Source organism: Mytilus trossulus, chromosome 14 (genome assembly GCF_036588685.1).
Source record: "Mytilus trossulus isolate FHL-02 chromosome 14, PNRI_Mtr1.1.1.hap1, whole genome shotgun sequence".
NCBI lineage: Eukaryota > Metazoa > Mollusca > Bivalvia > Mytilida > Mytilidae > Mytilus > Mytilus trossulus.
This window is the reverse complement of record NC_086386.1, coordinates 31,333,553-31,346,134: the sequence shown is the minus strand read 5'-3', so window position 1 is coordinate 31,346,134 and position 12,582 is coordinate 31,333,553. Positions and strand designations below refer to the sequence as shown.

Below are 12,582 nucleotides of genomic sequence, written 5' to 3'. Positions count from 1 at the left end.
TCAAAACAATGATGGAATATCCAGCTTTCATCTTCAGTCTAGATTCCAAATGAACTTAGAACAGACTAATGGTTGTCCAGGATTTCTTCCTTGGTGAGTGTCTTTTGTATATGTTGAGTTTTCAAGTTGTTCACGCAGTTTGTATAATGCGATTTATATACATATCTTCTAGCTATAGGGCATCATATTTATATATAACAGTAGCATATATAACAAATCAACATGGCTTTATTCTTCAAAGTTCAATATAAAACAATTTGTGTACATAAAAATACTAGTAACTTCTAGTTTCAAAAACACAATAATAATAACAATAATAACTCTGTCTCAGTATTAACACATAATGTTATACTACACTTACTTTAAGTCATCTTTTACAATCATCTTTGACGAAATTGTACATTACAGTTTACTGTATATAAGATTATTCACCTTAACACCTGAAGGAAATTATAATCAGAAAACTGAAAGCAGAATCCCCATAGATATTCATATTTCGGCCTATTAGTAATGATAGGTTGGAGATCATAGTTTTATATGACATACCCCAAACACTGCAGATGAAAACTGAAATCAAGCTTAAATTAAGTGAAAGGGGTTGTGGATACAAAACAACTTTATAATGTTTAGAAGAAATGGCTATTGTTTTTTTGCAATGAGAACTCTAAAACTGATTTCTAATTAGAAATTAATTAGAAATATGTTTTCATAACTAGTTTCAAATTAGACAAATCCTGTAATCTTTCCAAAACTAAATTTCAAATTGGAAAAGTTATTTCAAAATCAATTTCAAAATAGACAAAAGTTTTAAAACTACATGTTATACATTTTGCATTTGTTACATTTGATAAATAAAGATTTTTCTTTACATAAAATACACCAACCAAATCAGATCTGTTAGTCCCATTTCTGGTAACTGTAATATTTTAAAAGAGAAAAACATTAGAATAATTAAAACAAAATAACGAGTGAGACAAACAGAAATTTGAAACTAACATGTATCCAACCCAAGACAAAAAATGTAATGCAGTAGAAACTATTTGTAAATGATCATGTCATCAAAATATTACAATAAGATACATTGGATAACAAATAATGTACAAGATAAATGATACATTATATTGAACAGTGGGTTGCAACTGCATTAAACTAATAAACCACTGAACATGTTTATCATTGAAACAGTCATGAAAGTTTATATAAATAAACATCACTTTCATTTTTTCCTTAATGTGTTCTTTTTGTTCACATGAAGTGGATACTTTAACATGTAAAAAACTGTAAACTGTGTTTTCGGTTATCATTAGAAGTGATTTGAATACATTAGGTAATGAGTTCTTTATCTGCATTTTGTTTCAAAAGAAAACTGCAATGTGCTTAGACTAATAAATGATCAAAGGAAACAATTTACTCTGTATTGATTTTAATATCACAACTTGGAAGGCAGAAGATAACATCTAAGACATGTTAAAACAGTCTCTCTTATCAGTAGGTATGTACAAATAAACCTGTAAGTTTGCTGAATATGTATATACAAATGTACACAGAAGAAAAAATAAATGAGTTACAATGTACCTTGCTAAAAAAATTACATTCAAACTATTCTTCCTTTCATAACTTTGACTTAAAGAACATTGATTATCAAATAACAATACCCCAATAACTTTTACCATTCATAATTTTGGCATTTAGAATATTGATTGAACATGATCGAATCACAATAAAATGTAAACCTATATTTTCCATATTAAACTTTTACATTCCATCTACCAGTCATAACAATTGCTTGTCTAAACATTCTGGGCCAAGCCTTACAAACTGCTGTTTCATTAGTTCTGTCAGAATCAAAGGGACCTCCCCTGACAACAGAATAGTACAACATGTATTTCATGATATCCCTATTTCTGAGTCATCTGACTGCACACTTATATTAACCCTTAGAAGGTCAAAAACACATTCAAAATATTTGTCAACTGATTAAACAGGTGACATTACATTATTAACAGCACCAATATTGAGATTTATGGCAAGTCATTTCTTCAGGACAATAGCACTTTTTAATTTCACTTTTCCTTTCTTTTTAGCTAACTTTTTTCTCAACTGTTCTCTTATTTCTTCCTCTTTTTTCTCTTCTTTGGCTTTAACATTTTTGAGTATTTTGTGTCTGAGTTCATATTCTTGATGTTCTAAATCCATCCTTCTTTTTCTTTTCTGTTCTTCTTTTCTCTGTTTTTCCTCTGCTTTTCTCAATGACTCAGCTTCTACTTGTTTCTTCCTTTCATCTTCTAGTTCTATTTCACGCTTTTCTAAGTCCTCTTTCACTTTCTCTTCCTAGAATCACAGAAAATACTAAATTGTTACAGTGTATTAAACCAATACGTTTGAGTAGATGGAAAAACATACCCAGAGAAAATCTAGCATGTAACTTGTGTCATAGAATTGAAATGGGAGATGAATTTCACTATATTTTGGAATGTACAAAAATGTACATATTTTTCAGATGACAGGAAAGAAAGTACAGATAAAAACTACTGTACAAACATTAACACCTGAAAGTTTGAACCCATTATGAATTTTCAAAACAATTTAAAACTACAACCAGATGCTCCGCAGGACGCAGCTTTATACGACCTCAGAGGTTGAACCCTGAACAGTTGGGGCAAGTATGGACACAACATTCAAGCTGGATTCAGCTCTAAATTTGGATTGTGATTAAATAGTTGATACAGCATAGGTTTCTGACACAGAATGAATGTGGTCTAATGAACTTAAAATTTTGTTTTGCCTTTGAGCAATTCACTATGCTGTTGAATATTAATCCTCTCAAAAAAATGTTTGAAATTTTTTCTCTTTAATCATGAAATTTCAAATGAGAAAAATTGAACCCCCCCCCTCCCAAATTTTTTTTTCACATCCCCCTATCCTTTATTCCAAAACCGATCTCAATTCAAATTTCTAATGGAGTTTGCAACAATAATCACTCATTTAAATACATCATAAAATATCAAAATGTAAAAAAAGTGCTTGTTATCACTTAATGGTAAAGATTGTTTTAATTTATCAGTTGGTAGCAAAAGTGAATATACATTGTATATTGTATAAAAATGATTTAAGTTGATTCAATTACTATTCTGGACAAAGAAAGATAACTCCAATTGAAATTTCTTGTAAATATTGTGCAATTGGATATTTCTTGCTATTGCGCAATACTGTGCAATTGAAAATACTTGCTATTGCACAATACTGTGCAATTGAAGATTTCTTGCTATTGCGCAATACTGTGCAATTGAAAATTTCTTGTTATTGCACAATACTGTGCAATTGAAGATTTCTTGTTATTGCTGAGTACTGTGCAATTGAAAATTTCTTGCTATTGCACAATACTTAATATAATAATTTTAGATCCTGATTTGGACCATCTTGAAAACTGGGCCCATAATCAAAAATCTAGGTACATGTTTGGATTCAGCATATCAAAGAACCCCCAGAATTCAATTTTTGTTAAAATCAAACTAAGTTTAATTTTGGACCCTTTGGACTTTAATGTATACCAATTTGAAAACAGGGCCAAAAATTAAGAATCTACATACACAGTTTGATTTGGCATATCAAAGAACCCCATTTATTCAATTTTTGATGAAATCAAACAAAGTTTAATTTTGGACCCCGATTTGGACCAACTTGAAAACTCGGCCAATAATCAAAAATCTAAGTTCATTTTTAGATTCAGCATATCAAAGAACCCAACCGATTCAATTTTTGTCAAAATCAAACTAAGTTTAATTTTGGACCCTTTGAACCTTAATGTAGACTAATTTGAAAACGGGACCAAAAATTAAGAATCTACATACACAAGTTAGATTCGGCATATCATAGAACCCCAATTATTCCATTTTTGATGAAATCAAACAAAGTTTAATTTTGGACCCTTTGGGCCCCTTATTCCTAAACTGTTGGGACAAAAACTCCCAAAATCAATACCAACCTTCCTTTTATGATCATAAACCTTGTGTTTAAATTTCATAGATTTCTATTTACTTATACTAAAGTACTGGTGCGAAAACCAAGAAAAATGCTTATTTGGGTCCCTTTTTGGCCCCTAATTCCTAAACTGTTGGGACCTAAACCCCCAAAATCAATACCAACCTTCCTTTTGTGGTCATGAACATTGTGTTTAAATTTCATTGATTTCTATTCACTTAACCTAAAGTTATTGTGCTAAAACCAAGAATAATGCTTATTTGGACCCTTTTTGGCCCCTTATTCCTAAAATGTTGGGACCAAAACTCCCAAAATCAATCCCAGCCTTCCTTTTGTGGTCATAAACCTTGTGATAAAATTTCATAGATTTCTATTCACTTTTACTAAAGTTAGAGTGCGAAAACTAAAAGTATTCGGACGACGATGAAGACGACGCCAACGTGATAGCAATATATGATGAAATTTTTTCAAATTTTGCAGTCGTTTTAAAAGTTGTGTCAGTTCATTAGAATCAAATAATAAAATGGAATGTCTCTGATAAAATGTAAGCATTCAAACCTATATACTCTTTTCATCTCTAAGAAGTCTTTATTTGCTGTTACCTCATCATATGTCTTATAATATTATAATGTTGTCTATGTCTTTATGTATACCATTGTATCAACAAAGGTTTTCTCAGAATAAATATATATCTATACCAGTTCATGTATTGCTTTGTTTATATTTTCACTTGAGTAAAAGTTGTATCTAAATTTTTTGTATTTTCATTTTATTTTCATTTATTGTCAGATTTCTTTGACCTTAGTCCTTTCCTGTGTTTTCAGTTTTGTTTGACTATAAATAATTCTGTCATAGGATATTTATTTACCTTTACTCTGTCAAACAATTCTGTTAACAATCTGATAGACTCTAGCTTCCTCTGAGCTATTAAAAACTTCCTTTCTTCTAATGCTAATTTAATCTGATATTTTTTTTCATCTTCTAGTCTTCGTTTTTCTAATCTTTGCAATCGTCTCTTTTCTTCCCTTTCTTTTCTCCTTAGTTCTTTCTTTTCAATTTTTTCTGTTCTCCTTCTTTCTTTCTCTCTCTCATCATTTTCTTTTTTTAACCTTGACAGGAGAGGAAATCAAAGGGTCATATAAACATGTGCAGCAATGTTACATAGTCATCTTGTACATAGTCATGACAGTGTTTTAAAGGTTCTTTTACTGGACTGGATCTACTTTGTTTTATCTTTACAATTATAATAATTTAATCTTGGATTTAACACATCTTCTGATTGGCTGACATAGTTTTGTTTATCAGCTCATAGAAATAGTTTTGTCATGTGACGGTGATGTCATCAATGTTTTTTCATAGTTTACTCTGGTTTAAAATGAAATTTAGGATTAAATTATAAGAAATGACTGTAATAGCATTTCTGTCTATTAGAAATAACATAAAAAATGTAGAGGAAAATTGAAAAAAACCCACTTGTCTTAGTTTTTACTTTAAAAAGCATACATTGTCTGTTGCTAGGATTATGGAATACCATTTATCCTTGTTTATCTAAAAAATAATGACGATGAATTACAGTCCGTTTAGCGATTTTATTGAATTGAATTTCCTGTTTCATATACATTTCTCAGTTTTAATTTGTGTTTTCTGATGAGAGAACCTTTTATAAATTTATATCAAACTAATGTATACTTTATAAAGAATATATATCATAGAATCACTTTAACAAACAATATTGAGTATAACCCAATTCAGTGTCTGCCATCTTTGAATTACCGTCATCAGCTTAACCCCAGAGACTATCACGATTATGACAAGTTTTATCATATATATATGTTAAATGTACATGGTATACAGATATTAGAAATTGTAAAATTGGCAACATGACAACTCAGAAGTATTGCCATATATTACATTATGAGTTTAATTGAGTTAGATGTACCTTTCTTCCTCTTGTTTTCTCTCTGTTTCCTCTCTCTCCTTCTTCACTTTTTCTTCTCTTTCTTTCTCAAGTAACTGTAACTTCCATCTTTCTATTCTTCTTTTCTTAATACATTTATCTGATAAATGCTTTGACTTATCAAAATCAACCTGAAAGTTAAATTAGAAACATAAAATATGCAATGAAATGAGTTCATATTTTGTAAAATAGTAAAATTTCTTGGTGAAATGCTTCACTGCGTTTTGTAAACCTTATCATGTTTATAGAAAATGTAATATGTCTTAAAGCAGATGTTATCTGTTAGGGTATAATAATATATATCAAGTATCCATTTATAGCTCAATTTTTTTCTTTGCCACAGCAATGCATAAAAAAGTAGAACCAGATGCTCCGCAGGGCGTAGCTTTATACGACCTCAGAGGTTGAACCCTGAACGGTTGGGGCAAGTATGGACATAACATTCAAGCTGGATTCAGCTCTAAATTTGGATTGTGATTAAATAGTTGACACAGCATAGGTTTCTGACACAGAATAAATGTGTTCTAATGAAATTAAAATTTTTGTTTTCTCTTAGAGCAATTCACTATGCTGTTGAATATTATTCCTCTCAAAAAAATGTTTGAAGAAATTTTCTTTTTATTTATGAAATTTCAAATGAGAAAATTGAACCCATTTTTTTTAATCACATCCCCCTTTCCCTTATTCCAAAACTAATCTCAATTAAAATTTCGAATGGAGTTTGCAACAATTACTACTCATTTAAATACATCATAAAATATTAAGATGTAAAAAAACTGCTTGTTATCACTGAATGGTAAAGATTATTTTAATTTATCAGTTGGTAGTAAAAAGTGAATATACATTGTATATTGTATATATAACAAAGATTTAAGTTGATTCTGGACAAAGAAAGATAACTCCAAAAAAAAAATTCTTACAATTAGATATTTCTTGCATACTATTCTGGACAAAGAAAGATAACTCGAATTAAAAACAAAATTGCTATTTCACAATATTTTGCAATAAGATATTTCTTGCCATTGCGCAATACTGTGCAATTGAAAAGACTTGCTATTGCACAAAACTTAATATAATAATTTTAGATCCTGATTTGGACCAACTTGAAAACTGGGCCCATAATCAAAAATCTAAGTACATGTTTAGATTCAGCATATCAAAGAACCCCAAGATTTCAATTTTTGTTAAAATCAAACTAAGTTTAATTTTGGACCCTTTGGACTTTAATGTAGACCAATTTGAAAACAAGACCAAAAATGAGGAATCTACATACACAGTTAGATTTGGCATATCAAAGAACCCCATTTATTCATTTTTTGATGAAATCAAACAAAGTTTAATTTTGGACCCCGATTTGGACCAACTCGAAAACTGGGCCGATAATCAAGAATCTAAGTACATTTTTAGATTCAGCATATCAAAGAACCCAACCGATTAATTTTTTGTCAAAATCAAACGAAGTTTAATTTTGGACCCTTTGGACCTTAATGTAGACCAATTTGAAAACGGGACCAAAAGTTAAAAATCTACATATACAGTTAGATTCGGCATATCAAAGAACCCCAATTATTCAATTTTGATGACATCAAACAAAGTTTAATTTTGGACCTTTTGGGCCCCTTATTCCTAAACTGTTGGGACCAAAACTCCCAAAATCATTACCAACCTTCCTTTTATGGTCATAAACCTTGTGTTTAAATTTCATAGATTTCTATTTACTTATACTAAAGTACTGGTGCGAAAACCAAGAAAATGTGTATTTGGGTCCCTTTTTGGCCCCTAATTCCTAAACTGTTGGGACCTAAACTCCCAAAATCAATACCAACCTTCCTTTTGTGGTCATAAACATTGTGTTTAAATTTCATTATTTTCTATTTACTTAAACTAAATTTATTGTGCGAAAAACCAAGAATAATGCTTATTTGGGCCCTTTTTTGGCCCCTTATTCCTAAAATGTTGGGACCAAAACTCCCAAAATCAATACCAACCTTCCTTTTGTGGTCATAAACCTTGTGATAAAATTTTATAGATTTATATTCACTTTTACTAAAGTTAGAGTGCGAAAACTAAAAGTATTCGGACGACGACAACGACGAGGCAGATGACGACGCCAACGTGATAGCAATATACGACAAAATTTTTTTCAAAATTTACGGTCGTATAAAAACAAGTTATCAAATTATGATACATGGAGATTTTCTGATTCTGTGTTCACTTCTGTATTTTCTGATTTTCAGATGTTTTTATCTTATAGTTGATGTGTTTCCTTTTATTTAAGTTTGTAACCAAATTTGATTTCTTTCAACTGTTTAATGACTTTTGAACAGCAGTTTACTACATGTATTAATGCCTTAAGCTTTATTAACAGATTACAGATACAATTCTTTGAACGGAAATGTGTGAGAGTTTAAAATACAAATTCTCTAAATTATAACACATACAAAACAGAATATATTTTTTTGTATTGTTGACATATTAATCATGGTACACAACTGCATGAAGTAAATGATACATGTACATGATTATCAGCTCATACCTTCACATTGGCAGTGTAGGCTTTTTCATCTTCTCCAATGTACAGAAACTTCATTCCTCTCAAGGCATCCATTGCTTTCATAAACCCAATATATTCTTTAAACTGCACATAAGATTCAAATGTCAGATCTTGTCCAAATGAAAATGTCTGGATTCCAGGGAGAATTTCTTTTCTGTATGGATCCAACATTGGAATGTCTACACAACGTATTTCACCGAACCCTTCAAACACTCTCCGTAAAACCATTTCACATGGCTTGTCTTTGGTTTTACTGTGATACGACGCGAACCATCGACTAGGCAGATCTTTAAAGTGTATTGTATCTGGTCTTTCACCTGGTTTCATTTCATTCATGTGTTTTGCATCTCTAAAATAAGAATCCCAGTCATGTTTGAGAGGAAATGATACTTTTGCTTCCCCAGCTTTGACTTTCAATGTTTCTGAAAACCCACTGAGTTTTATGGTCTTGCCTTCCAATCTCTGCATTAAGGTTTTTATCAAAGATTTATTCTCCAATTCACCTTCTAGTCGAATGAACTCTAGAGTACTTTTTACTATTTTGAGAGACAAGAATACATGAGGTTTAATCATGTGTTTGATTTTTTCCATGACTTCCCAATTAGAAATAGTCTTTCCTGGTTCTTTCAATGCAGGGAGTTGAACACAGACATTAATTTTTGCTATTGGTTTTAGATAAAGACCCTGAGGTTTGAATAAATCTATAGCTTCTGAAGTGTCACTACAAGCAGCTGTATTTCCCGCCATTGTGCTGCTTTAAACTAGTAAAGCAAAAGACTAAGGTCAACTAGACACTACCTCTCTTACACCAATTTATGTACATGTATCTGAAAAAGAGCATATATAGACATTAATTAATATAATTGATTGATTGTCTTAATGCCACTTTTGGGCTATTTCATGGCATCCATTTTTATTGGTGGAGGAAGTTGGAGTGCCAAGAGAAATCCATGACCTAAATCACCTTCAAAAGGAAAACTGACAATCCAAGTGAATCAATGGAGTTGAATGCATCCGCAATGGTTGGGTTCGAAATCACAAGCTCAGTGTTGACTGGTTAGTTTTACAGTACATTTTTACTTAGAAGAACTACTCAGACCACTTGGTCAATAAGGACCCCTAACTAATATAATAGTATGATATATATATGTATATTATACATGTTATACAGGGATTTTAAAGGTTTAATCAATATAATATTTAGGTCATTTAACATTCAGGGGTACTACTTAAACAAGTGATTTCAAAATGAGTTGATATTTTTCCCACAAACTTGAATTTTATTGGTAAAAAGGCAACAATTACATTGAAATTAATTATGTTCATTCAGAAATTGTCTTTTGTTTGATAAGCCTGTCACTTTTACATTTATTTTAGAAATATACAAAATCTGTTATGATTTGTAAGGCAGCAACCATTTGATTTGGGGGGGGGGGGGGGGGGGGCTATGTGTTTTTTTTCTGTGCAAACTTTTTTTTCCACCTTCAGCGAAGAACAATCTATTTTTATGGCGACCAAATACAATTTTTTTCTTTCAATTTTAGCATAACATACATGTATAGTGGCAGCTGAAGGTGAATTTTTTTCTCAGGGTCCAAAACAAATTATTTTTTTCACCAAAGATTGGAAACAAACTTTTTTTCCAAAAAAAAAAACATAGTCCCCCCCCCCCCCCCCCCCCCCCCCCCCCCCCCGAAAATTAAATGGTTGCTGCCTAAAACAGGTCATAACCTTGAAGTAGATTATTCTAACTCTAAAGAAAAACATTCAGGTGTTGCCTTATATTGTTAACTGATAGTAAGATAGAGTATTTAATGAATATTTGAATACAGAAAAATTCCCAAGGGTTCTTTTTAAAGCTTTAGATCACTAACTTAATGCCCAAGGGCACTGGTGAAAATAATATACAAAGAAAAAGGGAAAATTGATATATACCATGTACAAATGTACATGTATGCAGGAAAGGAGTAGGTTTGGTAAGGGCATTTTGGCCTCAAATTTCAGGTTCATCTATGGCAAAAAAAAAATATATGTCTGTTTCCTGCTGACAAGGCAAATAAATCAGGGTCGGTAGGTCAGGAATTTTTTAAAATTTTTATTTATTTTTTTAATTTTTGCACTCTCTGTCAGATTTGCAGTCGGTTAAATATCATGTTTGGCAAGGGTCCTGTACCCCAAAATGATTTAATCTCCTTAAACAAGCTTTAAATGAATAATCCTCCCAGTGCCTAGATTTTTTAAACCTAAAGTGTAGCACATTTGTGCTGTGACCATTTTGATTGTTTGGGCATAGTAAGATACGGATCTGGATCGGAAACAAATTTTTCCAGAACCGGAAACAATTGTTTTCCTGAATTGAATAAAAAGATCTAGGGTCGGGGGTTTGAGTCAGGATCAGTCAGGAAACAGGAAACAGACATATATTTTTTTTGGCCTGACAAAAGTTTTTTGACACTTTTTAAGAGGGGGGTGGGGGTAGGAGGGGTCTTGATCCCGAAATCCCGAGCTTAAAAACACGAAATCCCGAAATCCCAGGCTTAAAAAATACGAAATCCCAAGGTCCCGAAATTCAAAAAAAGAATTCCCGGATCCCAAAAGGGTCAATCCTGAAATCCTGAGCTTTAAAACATCCGTTCCCGGAGTCCCGATAAAGGTCCTATCCCCCCTCTTTTAAACACTTAGGTGTCTATTTCAATAGACCACTTTCGAGTTCATCCGTCACCGGCAAAAACTCATCAATTATATACGCCTTTATGACGTCATTTACCAGATAGAGGGGGTCTTCTGTATTCCTGCACTATATACTTTCATCAAGCGTCTTAGTGATCGTCATTGTGCAGGATAAACTAGAAATTATGGTTGCTCTGTAGGTACTTACTGACAATTCCCTAATGACAGCAGTGTTAATTATCATTTTTGAGAATTCAACTTGCCGAATAATTCGTACAATACAGAACTAAAGTTTTCCAACCACTCGCTCAGCATTGGAATGAAAGTGAAGACACCCCTAAACACACAAATGACGGTGATAAAGGCGCGTATAATTGACGAGTTTTTTTCGGTGACGGATGAACTCGAAAGTGGTCTATTGATTCAATTAGTTAATAAGTTTTTCACTGATTTAGTCATTAAAAGGCTCTTATTCAAGCTTAAATATGAAAAATCTAAATCAAGAACTAGTCGGTATAATGTAGGTCTTATTGCGGTCTAAGCGCGAAGTGGGATTACAGATTTTTTTGTAAGCGTGACACGTGAAAGTCAAATTAATGTGTCGTGAAAAAAGGAAATGAGGTCTTTCGGGACCAGGGAAATGACAAAAAAAAAAATTGCTTACGTATATATATAGTGTAAGCGGGATAAGTGAATCTCTGACAAAGCAGTAAGCGGGATCCGGGATCGAAACCCCCCAAATTCCAATGAGACCCCCTATAACCAGGGAACAGGTTATCAATAAATGTAGTCCTAGCATAAATGATCATAATGTTGGTTATAAATGAGTTATGTTTTGTTATAATAATAGGTCATAATGATATACATGTACATTTTGTACATGTATCAAGAACAGACAAGAACAAGAACAAGAATAAAAATCTTATTTTACACAATGTAAACATAAGTTATCCTTCCTCTTTTACAGGTGTCATCTGTCTTATATTTAATCAAACTGTCTGAAAATGTGTTATATTTACTTTTCTACCAAAAAAGGCAGCAGTTTAGTCGTCAGATCCTAACATCGTCTGAAAACGTTCGAAAATGAAAGTCGAATTTTGTTTGTGCTTTGTCTAATTTTCAAGTAAAAGTCGGATAAATTTCCGGAAACTAAGCTACACGATAACAAAAATATTTATATTTATCTTCAAACAAGAGATAAAAATAGAAATCTCATTTGATAAATTGATTTAAAACTAAATTTTAAATCATAATTGTACATTCTTATGTACTTAAATCTCGAATTATTTTACTTCTTTGGATAAGCTATTATCGTTTACAATGAATTTCATCAACCGGAAGCGGCAATTTCAACGTGGTGAAATTCGTCTGTCAGTTTTACAGAATATAGAATAGTGTACTCAGCCTGTAAACTACCTTC

At 31.7% G+C, this 12,582-nt stretch overlaps 1 protein-coding gene across 2 annotated transcripts; it reads right to left on the bottom strand.

The window, feature by feature from the left end:
• Positions 1 to 210: 210 nt before the first annotated feature.
• On the bottom strand, positions 211 to 12,296 carry LOC134695636 (A-kinase anchor protein 17A-like). 2 transcript variants are annotated; one of them, XM_063556951.1, is made up of 5 exons: positions 12,182 to 12,296; positions 8,475 to 9,319; positions 5,921 to 6,069; positions 4,850 to 5,090; positions 211 to 2,331 (listed from the first exon to the last, which is right to left on the bottom strand). In XM_063556951.1, exons 2-5 carry the CDS (start codon positions 9,237 to 9,239, stop codon positions 2,032 to 2,034), a joined length of 1,455 nt encoding a protein of 484 aa, XP_063413021.1. In that variant the 5' UTR covers positions 9,240 to 9,319; positions 12,182 to 12,296; the 3' UTR covers positions 211 to 2,031. The 2 variants fall into 2 exon arrangements, with proteins under 2 accessions (XP_063413021.1, XP_063413022.1); XM_063556952.1 differs by having other exon boundaries at positions 12,190 to 12,279.
• Positions 12,297 to 12,582: the final 286 nt, after the last annotated feature.